We start from the raw sequence: 18180 nt of genomic DNA, 5'->3' as shown, positions 1-18180 counted from the left end.
GGGCTCTTTTACCCTCAGGGAAATCAGGGTTTGGTTTCCTGTAATTGTCTGGTCCAATTGTCTGAGGACTTTCTCTTTTTTTTGAGACAGGGTCTCACTCTGTCACCCAGGCTGGAGTGCAGTGAAGCAGTCTTGGCTCGCTGCAGCCTCGACCTCCTGGGCTCCAGTGATCCTCCCACCTCAGCCTCCTGAGCACCTGGGATCACAGGCATGCACCACCATGCCTGGCTAATTTTTGTATTTTTGTAGAGATGGGGTTTTGCCATGTTGCCCAGGCTGGTCTTAAACTCCTGGGCTCACTTTCTTTTTTTTTTTTTTTTTTTGAGACGGAGTCTTGCTCTGTCACCCAGGCTGGAGGGCAGTGGCATGATCTTGGCTCACTGCAACCTCCACCTCCCAAGTTCAAGCAATCCTCCTTCCTCAGCCTCCCAAGTAGCTGGGATTACAGGCACCTGCCACCATGCCTGGCTAATTTTTGTATTTTTAGTAGAGACAAAGTTTCACCATGTTGGCCAGGCTGATCTCCTGACCTTAAGTGATCCGCCCACCTCAGCCTCCCAAAGTGTCGGGATTACAGGCGTGAGCCACCGAGCCTGGCCATAGCCAGACTTTCTTGATTCTATATCCTTCTCCTCCTCAGAGCAGAAACATCGAGCATTTGTTGAGTGCCTCATGTATACCAAGCCCTTAACCTAAGCTATAGCTCATTGAACTCTCACAGAAGACTTAAGGTAGAGCTTGTATTTAGATCCGTTTTGAATATGAGGAATCTCAGGTTCAGAGAATTTAAGCCACTTGCCGAAGGCCACACAGCTTCTAAGTAGAGGAGGCTGGCACCTCCAGCCTGGGCCGCCCAGCCCGGCATCCAGGTTCCTAAACAGGCTGCTCAGCTGACACGAGTCGCTCTGGATCTCAGAAAGCGCCTGATAGACGGAGGCGGCTGTCATCTGTGTGTGTGCGTGCGTGCAGCCATGTGTGCTGGTGAGCATACTGTCCCTGTCAGCCTCTCCTCCCCCAGCACACCCCGGCAGCCCAGAGAAGGGAGGGCCCGGAGGAGTGACGGTGGTGTTCCCCACCCCCTGCCCTTTGAGACACGATGGAGTCTGCTAATCCAGTTACTTGATAATTCACTTATTTCATGTCTATTTGGCAGCGAGCGTGCTCCCACGCACCAGCTCTGGGGAAGGCGAGATGGCTTTGCCTAGAGGAACCTGATTGTTTTTCTGGGGAAGGAGTGGGGGAAAAAATTGCACCCAACAATGGACAATAATGGGCCTAAAAATAGAGGGTGGAGGGTGCAGGGGGTGGAGGAGTGTGCTGTCTGCCAAGGGAGGGCTCCAGGCCTGTCTGCTTGGCACGGGGCAGCCCTACCCTCCTGCCCAGTTCCCCTCCCCTGCGCTGGGTTGGCCGCCTCTCAGCCTAGAGGAGGGGCACCAGAAGGAGGAGGCCCAAGCGGGTGGGGGGCTGAGTGGCCTTCCTTGCTGTCTCTGCCCGCTCCAAAATGGAAAATTGTCCCACCCAGGGGGTCCTGGAGGCAGCAGCCACGACCTTGGGTGGACGCTGCGCCTCATCAGCCCTGACTAGCCGTGATGCCCAGGACCTTCCCCCAAGGGGCTCAGGCATCAGCTGAGAACTGCAGCCTTGGGTACGGAGTACGGGTTGTCTCCCAGCAGGAAAGGGAGGTTTCAGGTTTTGTGGCTCTTTTCCATCTCCCAACACTTGGGGAAGTCTTCTCGAACGCCTCAAGCCCAGCGGGCAGCTATGACCCCACCAGGAGCGGAGCGTATGACTCCACCAGGAGCGGAGCGGGCAGGGACCAGGCTGCCCTCTAAGCCACTCGGCTGGCTCTCAGCCGGGGTGCACACTGGACTTGCCTGGGAGATTTTCATTCCCCCCCTGCCTCAGCTGCCCCCCAGACCAGCTTCAGCAGCCTCTCTGGGTGGCCCAGCAGGAGGAGGCATTAAACCTCCCCAGGTGGTCCCAGTGCACAGCCAAGTTTGAGAAGCACTGATTGAAACCTCTCCCAGGCCTGCCCTGGAGCCCTTCCAGCCTGAAGCATCTTGTCGTCTTAAAACTGAAAGACCAGGAGGAAGAGAATTCCATGGCCTGCCTCGGCTCTCTCGGAGCCTCTCTCACATCTGAGCTGCAGGTGCTCCGTCCTCCTCCTGGCTTCCTGGGTGCCGAGGGGTGCTGGCTCTCCAGGCTTGGGAGAGGGCCACTTGAGCCCTCACACTTTGTTCCCAGGCTCTTCACCTGTCTTCCTGGAAGGAGGGGGCCGGCCAGCATTAGGGCTGTCACGGGCGCTGCTTAATGTCAAGCTGCCCATCTGGCTCCTGGCCTCCCTTTGGCCTTCTCTCCTGCGCTCCCCACCAAGCTCCTAGCTCAGCAGCGTGCATGCGTTAACCCATTGCCCCCCTGCAGTGTTTTGTGTGTCCGGCCTGGCCCTTTGCTCAGTCGACCTACAGCACCATCCTCCCAGACTAGTCGAGTGTCCCTCCACCTGTCCTGAGTCCAGATGAAATCCCACCTCCCCCAGGAAGCCTTCTGACTGCCCCAGCCCGTCACCTCCAGGGCTTGTCATCTGTGCCACTCATGGGGACCAGGACACAGGTGACTTCTCTGGTGGACACAGCAGAACGATCGACATTCCCAAAAGGGAGCAAATTGCCCGAGTCACCAGAAGTGTGACCTTGAGCAAGCATCTGGCTCAGGGGCTCTTGGCTTCCCCACCTGTAGGTAAAATAACAGGAACAGTGTCATCGTGTGGGGGCCCTTCCCTGGACCACCTGGACCAGCCTCTCAAACCTGGCCGCACATCTGAGTCACCTGCTGAGGGTTTTGGTTAGTTGGTTGGTTAATTACTCGATTGGTTAGTTTGTTGGTTTGTTTGTTAGCTTTCAATTTGGAGTAGAATTTCTGACCTTAGGGCCCAGGAATGTTGCCACACCCCTCCCGTCCCCAGGTATTGTCATGTTTTCATGGGTGGCCAAATCTAAGAGCTGCTTCTCTGGGGCTACTTGGTGCACGAAGGATGTTCACAAATAGTTGATGAATAAGTGAATGAATAAATCAATGAAACTTACCAGCCCAGCCTCACTACTCGCACCCACCCCCCACGGCCAGCCAGGGCTCATCCACAGAGGGGTGTACCTGTCCAGGTGTCCCCAGGTGTGGGCAGACCCAGTAACTTTACTCTTTCATCGGTCCCACCGCCTCTTTAACTCCTCAGAGACCAGCAGGAAGAAACCCTCGGAGGTCGCAGCTTCTGGCTGTTCTCAGGGGCAGGCCCCGTCCATCGGGTGCTGTGTCTACTCCTAAGACCTGGTTCTGAGTATGGGACACCTGGAGAGGGAAGGGGCCGAGGAGGGGGAGTCACTCGGCTGTGTCAGGCTCCGCCCCTGCCTTCCTGAAGCACACAGTGGGGAGGGGACATTAACCGAAGAAGCCACTGGGGAAAACTGTGACCCAGCGCTCCCTTGGGACTGGGGGGCAGTGGCCAGGGGTGTTTTCCCTGAGGAAAAGAAATTTAAGCAGACACCTGCAAAAGGCTGGAGGGAGAGCTGTAGACAGAAGATGGCTCAACCTGAAAGCTCCGCGGGGTGGAGGGGGCATCCAAAGGGCGGGAGAGACTGGCCAGTAGAAAACGAGGCCAGAAGCCGGACATGGTGGCTCACGCCTGTAATCCCAGCACTTTGGGAGGCCGAGGCGGGTGGATCACCTGAGGTCAGGAGTTCGAGACCAGCCTGACCAACATGGTGAAACCCAGTCCCTACTAAAAATACAAAAGTAGCCAGGTGTGGAGGCACATCCAGTAATCCCAGCTACTTGGGAGGCTGAGGCAGGAGAATCACTTGAACCCGGGAGGCAGAGGTTGCAGTGAGCCAAGATCGTACCAGTGCACTCCAGCCTGGACAACAAGAGCAAAACTCTTTCTCAAAGAAAACAAGGCTGGAAAGACAAGAGAGAGAGGCAGAGCTGGTGGCAGAGCCAGGCCCAGGGTTTGGACTTAAGAAGGGGAAGGCGCTGGGGCTCTGAGGAGGAGCTGGAGACAAAGGGAAGGGCGTCTGGCTGCAGGCTGAGAATGGGCTGGGGGTGGGGAGGCTGGAGGGGTCGGTGGAGGCCCCAGCCAAGGCGGGGCAGGGGAGAACAGAGTGAGCCTTTAGGAGAAACCACTGCTGGGGACCAGGCTTCACTCTCAGCCCATCCGGAAACCTCTTTCAGCTGATGCTTCCCCCGACCCCCTTCCCCACCCTGGGCCTCTGTTGGAACCTGGCTGAGGCCCTGTTGATCAGCAAGAAAGCCCAGGGCAGCTCTCAGAGAAGAGGAGAGGGGGCCCAGAAAAGGCCTCAGGATCTGGGGAGGGGATCCGAGGAGAGGCAGCTACCAAGCGCCCCAGCCAGGGGGGCCTGCCCCTCACCCCACCCCGGCACTGAAACCCTCACAGCCACTTTTTTCCTCCCTCCATGATAAAATATTCATGGCGGCAGAGTGGGCCCTCTTTGGGAAGGCTGCCTGGGTCTAGCTTATGCTTTGCACAAGCTTTTAAAGAGCAGGGCGCTGTTCCTACTCTCTAAGCATTTTCTAAGTCCTGAATCAATAATGCACTTTCCTGGGCTTCTCCGGATGTAGCCCTCTTCCTCTCGGTGCCTTTCCCCCACCCGCCCCCTTATCTTTCTTTCCCTTTTCTTCTCTCCCGTTCTTTCATCCTTCCATCTCTCCTTTCATTTACTTTTTTAAAAAAGTATGAAAGTGTTGAGCTGTTTGGGTGGCCAGTGAAGCCCTGAGTAGGGAGTGGGCAGGAAGGGAGGTGCCAGATTGAGCCCCTGTGTGTGCAGGGAGGAGGAGGAGGAGTGGGAGGGGGAGGAGGAGGGAAAGGAGGAGGAGCAGCAGCGGCTGAGCACTCCCGCTGGCCCTGCTAGGGAAGTGTTTGAGGATCACTGAGCTCCTGGTGTGGGGAAGGAGGAGGGCTTAGCCTCACCCAGCCTCCCTCTCTCCTTTTTCTAATCAATTAGAAAATGTTTACAGCATAGCCAGAGAAAAATAGGGAACCTGGGACGAAGAAAAGATGCAAAGCACCCGCCAAATTTCAGCCCCACACTTGAAGGAGGGAGCAGTGGGGTTTGACCTATCTGCCTTCTGTGGTAATGAAACCCCTGTCGCTAGAGGTATGCAAGAGAAGGGGAGCCTTACCCTGTCTGAGGCAGATGCCCATATGTCTGGTCCATTTTGTCAGTCGCCTGTGGGGTGCCCCAGGGATGCACGGGCACTCTTCAACTGGGATAGAATTTCCTGCCCCAAACATTCCTGGAAATCTGGCTGTGGGAAGAATCCACATATGCCCAGGGCAAAGCAGAATGTGTCCTTTAAAAAAACAATAATACATTTTTAAGTTCCTGGAGAGATTAACCCTTGTCTAGCCAGAGCCATGGCAATGCCTTCCCGCCCACCACACTCTGGTGGTTCGGCTGACGGAGGAGATCAGTCATTCAGGGGTCTGCAGTCCTGATGAGCAGTGGGTGCCCACACCAGGCCTGGCATTTCATCCTTGCTTTCCGACCTTGGCTTCCCAGTAGACCCTCTCCCGGGCAGCTCGTCCATCAGGGCAGCCCAATGCCCTCAGGTCCTCCGAAAGGATTTCAGGGTGTTCTGTGGGGGCAACCCGAATTGGGGTAAGAAGACTAAGCAGTCGCTCTGCTGGAACAGCATCCCCAAAGCGGAGCGAGGCCCGCGGATGCCCACCGCCTCTCCCCCAGGCAGCGTCCTACCTGGATGGAACTGCCTGGAGCCACTGCAGAGGGTCCTCGCTCAGTTAGGGTATGTTTGTCATATACCACTGTGTGCAAACAGCTGTTGGGAGTGTGGCGCAAAGGTGGGCGAGGCCCCTGCTCTCCCAGAGTTCACACTCACAGAAGGTTCTGGAAGGAGGAACACAGTGGGCAGGGTTGAAAGGTCTAAAGTGCTCCCTTTCCTCCCAAATAATGCGGGGTGAGGGGCGGTGAGGAGAGCCACTCTGAGCAACCAAGGAACTGAGATGCATTTTCTGGGTCTGCTTTTGAGCCGAGGCAGGTTCGAGAGGCAGCCAGAGACTCTGGGTTCAAGGTGGACCTGTGCCCAGGCCATGCCCACTGTGGCCCCCCTGGAGGAGGAGCGGGGGCGGTCGCCGTGGCTTCGGGAGGCTTATTGCTGGGACAAGCGAGACCCTGGGGAGGCAGCGCTTGGAGGCTCGCTTGCCTGCCCCTGCCTGAGTAATTGCTTGGAGCTGGGAGGAAAATTGCTCCAACCAGAAAACAAAACAGAAAAGCCGCCTTGGCCAGCTGCAGCTCCAGCCCTAAAATGCCAGGTCGGTTTACGCTGATTCACGAGCGGGGAGGGTGACCTTGCTGTCTGTCATCCAGGGCCTGTGCACGAAGAGAATCCGGAAAGGGAAGGAGAGAGAAGCCTGCACACTGGGGAAGGAATTAGCAGCACAGAGAGCAAGAGGGACAGCGATCAATGAAACCATAGAAGGAGAATGAGAAACACACACACAGAGAGCAAGAGGGAGCAAGAGAGAGAGAGACAGAGGGACAGAAAAAGAGAGGGAGGGAGGGAGAGAGAGCTCAGAGAGTTAGAGACCGTCAGGGCTGCTAGAATTAGAATCAGCTCTGAACAGAATCTCCGTTTCCGCTTTGTTAATAATTTATCCCCTCTGCAACTTTTCTTACCAATAAATAGGAAGTAATGTGTTAAGGAGAATTCCCCTAGCACCCCGGCTTTCTCCCTGGAGTCAGGGGAGGAGAATGTGTCTCTGTGCCCTTCCTCCCTAGCAGCATGGGGGCCTGAGGAACACGCAGAACTTGAGACTTTAGGATGTCAGGGTCAGAGGCGGACAGCCCACTCCTGCCCGGTCATTTTGTGAATGGGGAAACCAAGGCACAGATAGGGCAAGGCCCTGGCCAAGGTCACACATGGTGTTAGGGGCAGTCCCCTGAGTCCTAATTCCAAGGCCCCACGGGTCAGGGCACCTATTGATTTATGCACCTGCCCAAGCCATAGGGTTTCCCCCGAAATGGCAGAGGCCACGTCCAAGGAGGAGGGTGGGGCTAGCTCGGCTGCCTTTCCTTGCCTTCCCCTACGATTGCTTCCCCCGTGCTCGAGTCCTGGCCCTCTACCTGGGCACCCACACCCAGGGCCTCTCCTGGGCAGCCTCCAGCCTTCCACCTCGTATGCGGCAGCAGCCTCCCGTCCTGGTGAGGCTGAGGGGCTGAGGATGAGAAGGGTTCCGTTGGCAAATCAGCAACAGCAGTCAAGAGACATGCTGCCTGCCTCCCCGTGGAACCCGAGTCTGCGGGAGCACAGTGCGGCCCAGGCAACAGCGTCCTTTCCCTTTTGGGTGAAGGGCACCATTTCCCAATTTGTCTCAGGGCCCGGCTCAGTGGGCCATCCCCTGGCTTCTTATCCCACCTCAGCTGCTGCCAAGCCGCATGACCCTGGGACATTGCTCAGCCTCTCCGAGTCTCGGTTTCCTGAGGATCGCACTCTCCAGGATCCCTGGGAGCGTGGGAGGTGGGGTTGACGCACACAGGGCGCCCAGCACAGGGCCAAAGTGGAAGACATGCTCCCTAACGGCGGGGCCTGCTGTTTGCTGAAGCACCAGGCCAGACAGTGGCCATGAATGTTCTCCCAGCATCCATCACCCATGAGCCGGCACCACCGAGGCACTTGCCATGGTGCACCTGGCATCATTCCTATGACAACCCTGTGAAGCCAGTGCTAGTAACCTCATTGAGCGTTCATTCATTCTCCGAAGATTTCCCGAGTCCCTGAGGAGGGCTGGGAGCGGGGGCTGGGGCTGGAGTGGGGACAGGATCAGATGTGGTCGCTGCCCGCATGAAGCCTCCCCTCCAACTGAGAAGCTGAGGCTCTCGGGCAGGAGAAAGATCTTTTCCTCACCCATTCTATGTTAGTGGCTGAGGGCCCATCATAACAGACAGATTAACACGACCAAAGCATACCAGTGGGTTTAATATAAGTTTTATGTGAAAAAGGCTTTAAGGCTTTCTTTTTTTTTTTTTTTTTTAGACAGGGTCTCACTCTGTCACTCAGGCTGGAGTGCAGTGGCACAGTTACAGCTCACTACAGCCTCGACCTCCTGGGCCCAAGGGATCTTCCTATCTCAGCCACCCAAGTAGCTGGGACCACTGGTGTGTGCCACCATGCCCGGCTAGTTTTCTTTTTTGTTTTTTGAGGTTTTTTTCTGTAGAGATGGCATCTCCCTGTGTTGCCTGGCCTCATGGGAGCTTTCATAAGGAATGAAGACCCAAAACATTGGTGAACATCTATTTTGTATGCTAGGTTTAATGGAGAAATAGTCATGGAGAAGTATGATTGGCTTAAAAAAAAGTATCATCTCCTGGTGATAAACTGGCGGGAATTTTGCAAGACCTGTGTGTCCAGGTCCCCTCTGTGACCCTGCATCTTTGGAGATGAGAATGTTCCTTCCTCCGGGCATTGGGAGGGCACCTCTCGAATGAGCCTCATGTCCTGCTTCAGGGAAGAAGGGCAGGGGAAGGTCAAAGAATAACCTTCCGCTTCTGTGGTTTTCTCAAATCCCTTCAGCTTAAAAAAAAATTTTTTTTTGAGACAGAGTCTCGCTCTGTCACCCAGGCTGGAGTGCAGTGGTGTGATCTCAGCTCACTGCAACCTCTGCCTCCCAGGTTCAAACGATTCTCGTGCCTCAGCCTCCTGAGTAGCTGGGACTACAGGCACGAAACGCTATGCCCAACTAATTTTTTATTTTTTTTAATTTTTAGTAGAGACAGGGTTTCACCATGTTGGCCAGACTGGTCTTGAACTCCTGACCTCAGGTGGTTGGCCCGCCTCAGCCTCCCAAAGTGCTGGGATTACAGGCGTGAGCAACTGTGCCCAGCCTAAAATATTTTAAGAAGGTTTTAGCCTGTAATCCCAGCACTTTGGGAGGCCAAGGCGGGCGGCTCACGAGGTCAGGAGATCGAGACCATCCTGGCTAACACGGTGAAACCCCGTCTCTACTAAAAATACAAAAAATTAGCCGGGCGTGGTGGCGGGCGCCTGTAATCCCAGCTACTCGGGAGGCTGAGGCAGGAGAATGGTGTGAACCCGGGAGGCAGAGCTTGCAGTGACCCGAGATAGCGCCACTGCACTCCGGACTGGGCGAAAGAGAGAGACTCCATCTCAAAAAAAAAAAAAAAAAGAAGGTTTTAGGGTAGCATGTCCTGGGCCTCATTGGGCTCAAGGAAATTGGGGGACTCGCCCAAGCCTGTGGAGCTGGGGAGCTGCTGAGGGAGTGAGCCAGTGCATCCCTCCACAAACCACAGAGCCCTGCCCGGGACGCCCTGGCGATTTCATCCCAACTCTGAGATTTCATCCCAGCGCAGGCTTGGGTGCAAGGCCAGCTGCATGACGTTGTCTGTTCTTCTTCCTGAGACTTGGTGACCATTCCAGTGACCGCCCCTCCACGGCCTCCTTAGTCAGGGGCCTGGAAGTTCAAATGGCTGGGCTTCCCACAGGCACATTTACCTCCATTCTTGCTAACAGTTCACTTTCCCATTCAATTATGTTTTTTGCCTGCAGCTTGCCTATGATGTTTACAACCTGGCCTCTGACTTTGACTGTACCCTTTGCACAGAAAATAACATAAAAGGAAAAGCATTTAAGCACCCATGACGAGGCTTGAAAAGCATGGCATGAAATGGTTTCTCCATAGAATATTTCATGCCAGGAGCTCAGGCTTGGCGTCTGTGTAGGAGGCTCCTCCTCACCCAGTTCTCTGGTGCTATGGGCCTGGCTGGCTGCCTTCCCTTCCCTCTGCCCACCCTCCTTTGACTTCTAGCCACACTGCCTGACTTTCAGGTGACTTGCCTGTGTGCGTCCAGAGAGATAGGAAAGCTGTAGACATGACGGGCTTGGTTTCCCCAAGATTCCTCAAGGTTGGGTCCCATGGAGTCCAGGGGATGGGTAAGTGATGTGCGGCCATGGGTACTTAGTGTCTTATCTGAGACGTGGAGCTGACTGTAGCACCTGCCTCCCTGTGGGTTGCTGAGAGGGTGCAGGGAGGAGCGGCTGTAAAGTGCCCAACCCAGCCCGGGCACAGGGCTGGCACTCAGTGAATGTTACAATCATCACACTCTTCTGAGTCAGCCGTTCCCAGGACAGTCCACGCCATGAAGTTCCAGGGTTTCTCATGCACAAGCCTGGTGGCCTCAGCCTCATCCCTTCCTCCTGTGGAAGGTTGCTGGGAGTGGAGTGTCCCTGAGTTAATACGAAGCTGCTGTTTCAAAATAATCGCTCCCGTTTGGAGACATTTCCTAGGGATTCTAGGTAGTGTGAGACACAGACCATCTCACATGGCAATCAATAAGAAAATAGAGACTCAGAGAAGTCAAGTGACTTCGTCAAGGTCACAGAGCCTCAAAGGAGAGAGCTGAGAGGGAATTCAGGGCTTTCAGACTCCAGGGCCCAAAACTGTATGGAAAATGGGTATGTTAACTGCATCTTTCTTTTTTTTTTTCTTTTCTTTTTTTTTTTTTTAGACAGAGTCTTGCTCTGTCGCCCAGGCTGGAGTGCTGGAGTGCAGTGGCACGATCTCGGCTCACTGCAAGCTCCACCTCCTGGGTTCAGGCCATTCTCCTGCCTCAGCTTCCTGAGTAGCTGGGACTACAGGCGCCCGCCGCTACACCCGGCTAATTTTTTGTACTTTTTAGTAGAGACGGGGTTTCACTGTTAGCCAGGATGGTCTCGATCTCCTTACCTCATATCCACCCACCTCAGCCTCCCAGAGTGCTTGGATTACGGGCGTGAGCCACCGCGCCCGGCCATTACCGCATCTTTCTAGAGAAAATCCCAAGACTGTTTTTAAAAATCAGCGGTATGATTTTTGTTGTTGTTTTAATTTTCATGAAATATTTAAAGAAGCAGCTACTACTTCTGATACTATCAAAGGGCGGCTTTGGAGCCATCCTGAAAGGCTAGAGGTGTGCCTAACAGTCTCTCCCTATATTAGGCCACTTTGTTCTGACTGCTGTTTTTGTGATTAGTTGATCTGCTGTCCTGGAGATGGGTGGAAACGCGCAGACCCAGAGGAGGCTGGCAAACCTTCACCCCGACTCAGAGGAGACACTCCCAGTCTCAGCCCCACCCCCATGACATTATCAGCTGTCAGATGCTGACCGGGGACTGGGGTGGGGGGACTGGGGTAAACTGGTCTTCTAATACCCCGGTGGGTCCCCAGAATTCCCCCAGTGAAGAATAGAAGGTCCAGGTGCAGTGGCTCACGCCTGTAATCCCAGCACTTTGGGAGGCCGAGGCGGGCGGATCACCTGAGGTCAGGAGTTCGAGACCAGCCTGGCCAACATGGTGAAACCCTGTCTCTACTAAAAATACAAAAATTAGCCAGGCGTGGTGGCGCACGCCTGTAGTCCCAGCTACCTGGGAGACTGAGGCAGGAGTATCGCTTGAACCCAGGAAGTGGAGGTTGCAGTGAGCCGAGATTGTGCCGCTGCATTCCAGCCTGGGCCATGGAGCAAGATTCTATCTCAAAAAACAAAACAAAACAAAACAAGAATAGAAGGAAAGTGACAGGAAGCAATACTGTGTTTGTAGAGGAAAAGGAAGGTCAGGCCAGCGCCAACAGTGGCTTTGCTGGGATGCTCCACACTCCTGACCAGCTCAGTGGAATTCTGAGACCTTGGGGAGCAAAATCGGAGGGGGACAAGGAGAAAGACAGAAAGAGAAAGAGGGAGAGAGAAAATTGTGTTGGCCATGGCTTGGGATTTATTTATTGTACTTGCTGTTGACTGAGCTCGCTCCACAGCAGGCGAGGGGCCTGTAAACACACAGGCTGATTCATCAGTTTCTGACCATCTGCTTCCCGGGCCGGGGCGGGGGCCGGAGTGCCCCATAGGTTGGAGCAGCCAGCTTGGAGCCCCCATCTCCAGCCAGAGCCAGCTGTGTCAGTCTTCCCAGTGACAGATAGGCCGGGTGCAACTGGGGGCTTTGAGGGATACCCTGTCCCCCGCCACAATGCCCCCACCCCATAGAACCCATCAGGGGCCTGGGCAGGGCAGGGCTAAGTAAGGCAGGAAGACGAAGAGAGACCAGGGAAAAGGTGAAGTGTGGGTGGCTCAGCAGTTGGGGTTGACAGGAATACTATCAACACTCAATAGGAGATATGTCAATATCACTGTCATTTTATTAATAGCTTATTAATATGATGATAATAATAATAAGTATAATTGAGTGAGTGGTTACTGAGGTCCAGGCCCAATATGAAGGCCTCACTACACTGTCCGCAATAAGCACATTAACAACTCTATGATGGATGATGAGAGAACTGGGTTCAAAGATTGATTCAAGTCAGGAGGGCCTCCTGGAGGAGGCACATGTGGGAGGGCTCTGAAAACCAGGAGGACAGACAGTGGCCAAAGGAGCACAGGCTCTGAGGTGGGAGGGGACAAAGTGGCCTGGGAAATGGCACAGCTTCAGTGCTGGGTTGATAAGAGCTTTCTGGGTAGGTGACGCAGTGTGACGCCACTTGGTGCCAGCATACTGAGAAACCAGGCTGGTGGAGGAGACCCCAGAGTCATCCTCTGGGGAAATAGGATCAAAAACTCCCAATTCGTCTCTACCCCTCTGAGCCATTCCTCCCAGCCTGTTCCCTCTTTGCTCACCTGGCATGAGGCTTGTCTTAGTCAGCTCCGGCCACCATAACAAAGTAGCACACAAGACCCAGGTGGCTTAAACAACAAAAATGTCTTTCCTTGTTCTGGAGGCTGAAAGTCCAAGACGAAGTTGTTGGCAGGTTTGGTTTCTGCAGAGGCCTCTCTCCCTGGCTTGGAGCCAGCCGCCTTCTCACTGTGCCTTCAAACAGCCTTTTCTCTGTGCACATGGGCCCCAGCGTCTCATCCGGCAGCCAGACTTCTTCTTCTTCCAAGGCCACCAGTCAGATTGGACTAGGGCCAACCTGAGGGTCCCATTTAACCTCAATCACCTCTTGCAAGAGAATCTATCTCCAAATACAGTCCCATTCTCAGATACTAGGGTTAGGGCTTCAACATAGAAATCTGGGGGACACCATTCAGCCCCTACGAAGTCCCCAGGGGCAGCAGAAGCAGCACTGGGACTTCAGGAAGGGAGTGATGGCTGGGCTGGGGGAAGGGGGGCATGTGCCTGGGTGCCAGAGCCCAGGTGCAAGTTCTTGGGAGCATCTGCCCATCAGTCCTCCTCCCAAGCGGCACAGACAGAGCCCATTCTGCGTCCAGGCTCAGAGCACCCTTCCTGGCTGCTGGCTCCCTCACGGGTCAAGCCTGCCTCCTCCAGCCCAGCACCTGCTACCCACTCAGGCCACTGGGCCATCCCCACAGCCTCTCAGTCCCTCACCATTCCAGGCAACAGCACAGGACAGGGTGTGTCTTGCCCAGAGTCACCCGGCCAGTGAGTGAGGAAGCTGGGAACCCCCCCGCCCCATGTCCCTCTGCTGTCCTGGCATGGTGGGCTTGCCAGTGGTGTGGATATCTCTGATGGTAACAGCAGACTCCTCCTCAAAGGTGCCATTTGCTCTCGAGAAGGCTGGGGCCAGTCCTACCCTGGCCCGGGCCTCAGTCCCCCCATCTGCTTAAGGAGATATTGGACTCTATGGTGAGCTCCTGCCACCCTGAGGTTGCATGGGGGCCTGAGGACAGAGCTATTTTGGTCAAAGAGGGATTTGTGGAACCTGCCTCAATGAACCGAGGGTCAGCCCTGCCACCGAGGAGCCCCAGGCAGCCAGGGGACCTGTCCTTCACCCTAGAGGATCGAAGCCCACAGGCTACGGCTGCTGCAGTGGCGCCTGGTGGGGGCCACGGGGGTGTGGCTCAGCCCCTCAGAAGGCGGTGGGCCCCATTTCCCCCATGGGGGCCAAACAGCTCATTTGAGAGTGAGAGGTTTTAACTTAGATCCAAGCCATTTTGTCTCTGAGCAAACCAGACACCTGAAACATTCATCAAAAAGGGCCACAAGTGGTCCGGAGCACTGGGTGGTTGTTAGTGACAGTGTTCGTTTTCTTCTTTCTTTCTCTTTCTTTCTTTCATTCATTAATAGACTTTATATTTTAAAGCAGTTTTAGATTTACAGAAAATTGAGCAGATAGTACAGAAAGTACCTAAAACCCCATGCCACCCTCCCCCACCCACCATCTTTCCCTGCCTATTATCCACATCTTGCATTAGTGGGGGATATTTGAGGTTTGGGGGGATTTCTTTTTGTTGTTATTTTCGTTTTTGTTTTTTTTTTTTTTGAGACAAAGTCTCGCTCTGTCGCCCAGGCTGGAGCGCAGTGGCGCGATCTCAGCTTACTGCAAGCTCCTCCTCCCGGGTTCATGCCATTCTCCTGCCTCAGCCTCCCGAGTAGCTGGGACTACAGGCGCCCACCACCACGCCAGGCTATTTTTTTTTTTTTTTTTTGTATTTTTAGTAGAGACAGGGTTTCACTGTGTTAGCCAGGATGGTCTCGATCTCCTGACCTCGTGATCCACCCGCCTCGGCCTCCCAAAGTGCTGGGATTACAGGCGTGAGCCACCACACCTGGCCTTTGTTTTGGGGAATTTCTTTAGAGACAGGGTCTCCCTCTGTGATCCAGGCTACAGTGCAGTGGTGCTGCATAGCTCACTGCAGCCTCAAACTCCTGGGCTCAAGCAATCTCCAGCCCCAGCCTCCCAAGTAGCTAGGACCACAGGTGTGCACCACTATGCCCAGCTAATTTTTAAATTTTTTTTGTAGATACAGGGTCTTGCTGTGTTGCCTAGGCTGATCTTGAACTCCTGGCCTCAAGTGATCCTCCCACTTCTGCCCCCCGAGTAGCTGGGACTAGAGGCGCGTGCCACCACACCACACCCAGTTTATTTTTTATTGTTTGTAGAGACAGGGTCTCTCTGTGTTGCCTGGGCTGATCTCAAACTCCTGGGCTCAAGTGACCCTCCTGCCTCAGCCTCCCGGAGTGTTGGAATTCCAGGTGTGAGCCACCATATCAGTCATGTCTGATGAACCATTGTTGATACATTATTATTAACTAAAGTCCATAATTTACATGAGAGTTCACTTACTGTGTTGTACAGGTCTATGGGGTTTTTTGTTTGTTTTGTTTTGTTTTTGTTTGTTTTTGTTTTTGTTTGATACGGAGTTTCACTCTTGTTGCCCAGGCTGGAGTGCAATGGCACGATCTCGGCTCACTGCAACCTACGCCTCCAGGGTTCAAGTGATTCTCTTGCCTCAGCCTCCCCAGTAACTGGGATTACAGGCATGCACCACCACGCCCGGGTAATTTTTTTGTATTTTTAGTAGAGACGGGGTTTCTCCATGTTGGTCAGGCTTGTCTTGAACTCCTGACCTCAGGTGATCTGCCCGCCTCGGCCTCCCAAAGTGCTGGATTACAGGTGTGAGCCACCGTGCCCGGCCTGGGTCTATGGGTTTTGACTCATTCATAATGGCATGCATCCACCACTGCAGTATTATACGGCATAGCCTCACTGTCCTAAAAATGCCCTGTGCTCGGCCTAGTCATCCCTCTGACCCTGGGGACCACTACGTTAGTGACATTTTCAGATCCCTCTGGCCTGTTTCCATCAATGACACTTCTCACACCAAATGTATGGGTTTTCCACACCAACAACCTAGTCTCCAGCTCTCTGGACACCACTGGGTGTCCGATGATTCCGTTCAATTGTGACACTGCCCAGAGCTGGCGTCAGAACCCTCAGGTGAAGGGCTCAGTCGCACCACACTGCCCCCACCTCTGACGCAATTGCAAGTTCCTGCCTCCCGTACTTCTGTCCAATTGGCTGTAAATTGGGGGTTCCCACGACCCCTCCCTCAGGTTTGATAGTTTGCTAGAACAGCTCACGGAACTCAGAAAGGCATTTTCCCTACATTTACCTGTTTATCAAGTTCAGGAACAGCCAGATAGAAGAGACTCACAGAGTAAGGGATCGGGGAGAGACCCAGAGCTTCCAGGCCCTCTTTGAGCACCTCAATGTGTTCACCAATCCTAAGGGTACAGGTAAAAAGGCTCAGGGGCCCGGCGCAGTGGTTCACGTCTGCAATCCCAGCACTTTGGGAGGGCAAGCCAGGTGGATCAACTGAGGTCAGAGTTCGAGACCAGCCTGGCCAACATGGCGAAACCCTGTCTCTACTAAAAACACAAAAATTAGCTGGGCGTGGTGGTGCATGCCTGTAATCCCAGCTACTTGGGAGGCTGAGGCAGGAGAATTGCTGGAACCTGGGAGGTGGAGGTTGCTGTGAGCCGAGATCGCCCCACTGCACTCCATCCTGGGAAACATAGCAAGACTCCGTCTCAATAAAAAAATAAAATTAAAATTAAAAAATAAAAGGCTCAGGAAGGTGACTCAGCTAAGGAGATATTTAGAGAGTCGAGAATGTGAATGGGAATTTTTGAGGCGGACAGAGTGGAAGGGCACATGAAGGAGACAGAATGCCATCTGCAAAGGCTCAGAGGTACAACCAGGCAGGGGCAGGAGGACAGCTGTCCTGGGGAGGCCCAGGCACAGTGTCACCAGGTGTGGGAGGGCAGGTTGGGGTTGGTATATTACAGAGTCAGGACTGTGTATTCCAGGCAACAGGGAGCCATGGAGGGCTTCAAAGCAGGGGACTAACACCCAGCCTTCTTGGTTGTCTGTATTTAGAGCAAGGACAAGTATGCATTTTTTCTTTGGAAGCCATGGGATTGCACACCTCTGCACGCATTGAGGAAATGGGCACAAATCTCCCAGCTGTGTCTGGGCACCGGAGCACAGGCCCTGTAGCCACAGAGCAGGTGTCTCGGCTCGCAGGCAGGGGCTAGGCCGCGCAGAGGCTTCCCAGGCCATCCCGAGCATCCAGCACCCACCCTTCCCTTCTCCTCTCTCCGCTGCAGGAGAATCCCTACCTATGTAGCAACGAGTGTGACGCCTCCAACCCGGACCTGGCCCACCCGCCCAGGCTCATGTTCGACAAGGAGGAGGAGGGCCTGGCCACCTACTGGCAGAGCATCACCTGGAGCCGCTACCCCAGCCCGCTGGAAGCCAACATCACCCTTTCGTGGAACAAGACCGTGGAGCTGACCGACGACGTGGTGATGACCTTCGAGTACGGCCGGCCCACGGTCATGGTCCTGGAGAAGTCCCTGGACAACGGGCGCACGTGGCAGCCCTACCAGTTCTACGCCGAGGACTGCATGGAGGCCTTCGGTATGTCCGCCCGCCGGGCCCGCGACATGTCATCCTCCAGCGCGCACCGCGTGCTCTGCACCGAGGAGTACTCGCGCTGGGCAGGCTCCAAGAAGGAGAAGCACGTGCGCTTCGAGGTGCGGGACCGCTTCGCCATCTTTGCCGGCCCCGACCTGCGCAACATGGACAACCTCTACACGCGGCTGGAGAGCGCCAAGGGCCTCAAGGAGTTCTTCACCCTCACCGACCTGCGCATGCGGCTGCTGCGCCCGGCGCTGGGCGGCACCTATGTGCAGCGGGAGAACCTCTACAAGTACTTCTACGCCATCTCCAACATCGAGGTCATCGGCAGGTAAGGCCGGGGGAAGCCCTGGATGTCACCTGCAACCTGGGATGCTATCTGTTACCTGGGACGTTATTGGATACCTGGGATGTTACCTGGTATGTGGAACATGACCGGGTTCTTGGGATGTTACCTGGTTCCTTGGGCGTTACCTGGTATGTGATACATCGTTACCTGGTTCCCCGGGGGTTACCTGGTATGTGATACATCGTTACCTGGTTCCCTGGGGGTTACCTGGTATGTGACACATCCCCTGGTTCTTGGGATGTTACCTGGTACCTGGGACATGACCTGGTTCTTGGGATGTTATCTGGTACCTGGGACATGACCTGGTTCTTGGAATGTTACCTGGTACCTGGGACACTATCTACTTCTTGAGATGTTACTTGGTTTCCAGGAGGTTACCTAGCACCTGGGACATTACCTGGTTCCCAGGACATTACCTGATATTACATCATAGGGACTGCCTAGGATGGCTGGGGCTGCACAGACCCAATGCCTGAGCTTTTCCACGGAAGAAGGTGCACATGTCGGAGGAAGGAAGTGCATGTGTTGGAGGTGTGGAGGGCAGGAGTGGAGCCTGTCTGGGCAGAGCTGGGCTAACTCCTGGTGCTGACTGTGAGAA

At 54.6% G+C, this 18180-nt stretch overlaps 1 protein-coding gene across 7 annotated transcripts in view; it reads left to right on the top strand.

Moving 5' to 3' along the window:
* NTNG2 (netrin G2) overlaps positions 1–18180 on the top strand; it is an 82943-nt gene that overhangs the window by 19558 nt on the left and 45205 nt on the right. For all 7 annotated transcript variants that reach the window (XM_003822402.5, XM_008975973.4, XM_008975972.4 and 4 more), the window contains one exon: positions 16921–17564. In XM_003822402.5, the coding sequence (XP_003822450.1) occupies positions 16921–17564 (644 nt within the window). The remainder of the gene's footprint in view (positions 1–16920; positions 17565–18180) is intronic.

This window comes from Pan paniscus, chromosome 11 (assembly GCF_029289425.2).
Source record: "Pan paniscus chromosome 11, NHGRI_mPanPan1-v2.0_pri, whole genome shotgun sequence".
Taxonomy (NCBI): Eukaryota; Metazoa; Chordata; class Mammalia; order Primates; family Hominidae; genus Pan; species Pan paniscus.
Note: the sequence above shows the minus strand (reverse complement) of the source record. Positions and strands in the feature narration are given on the sequence as shown.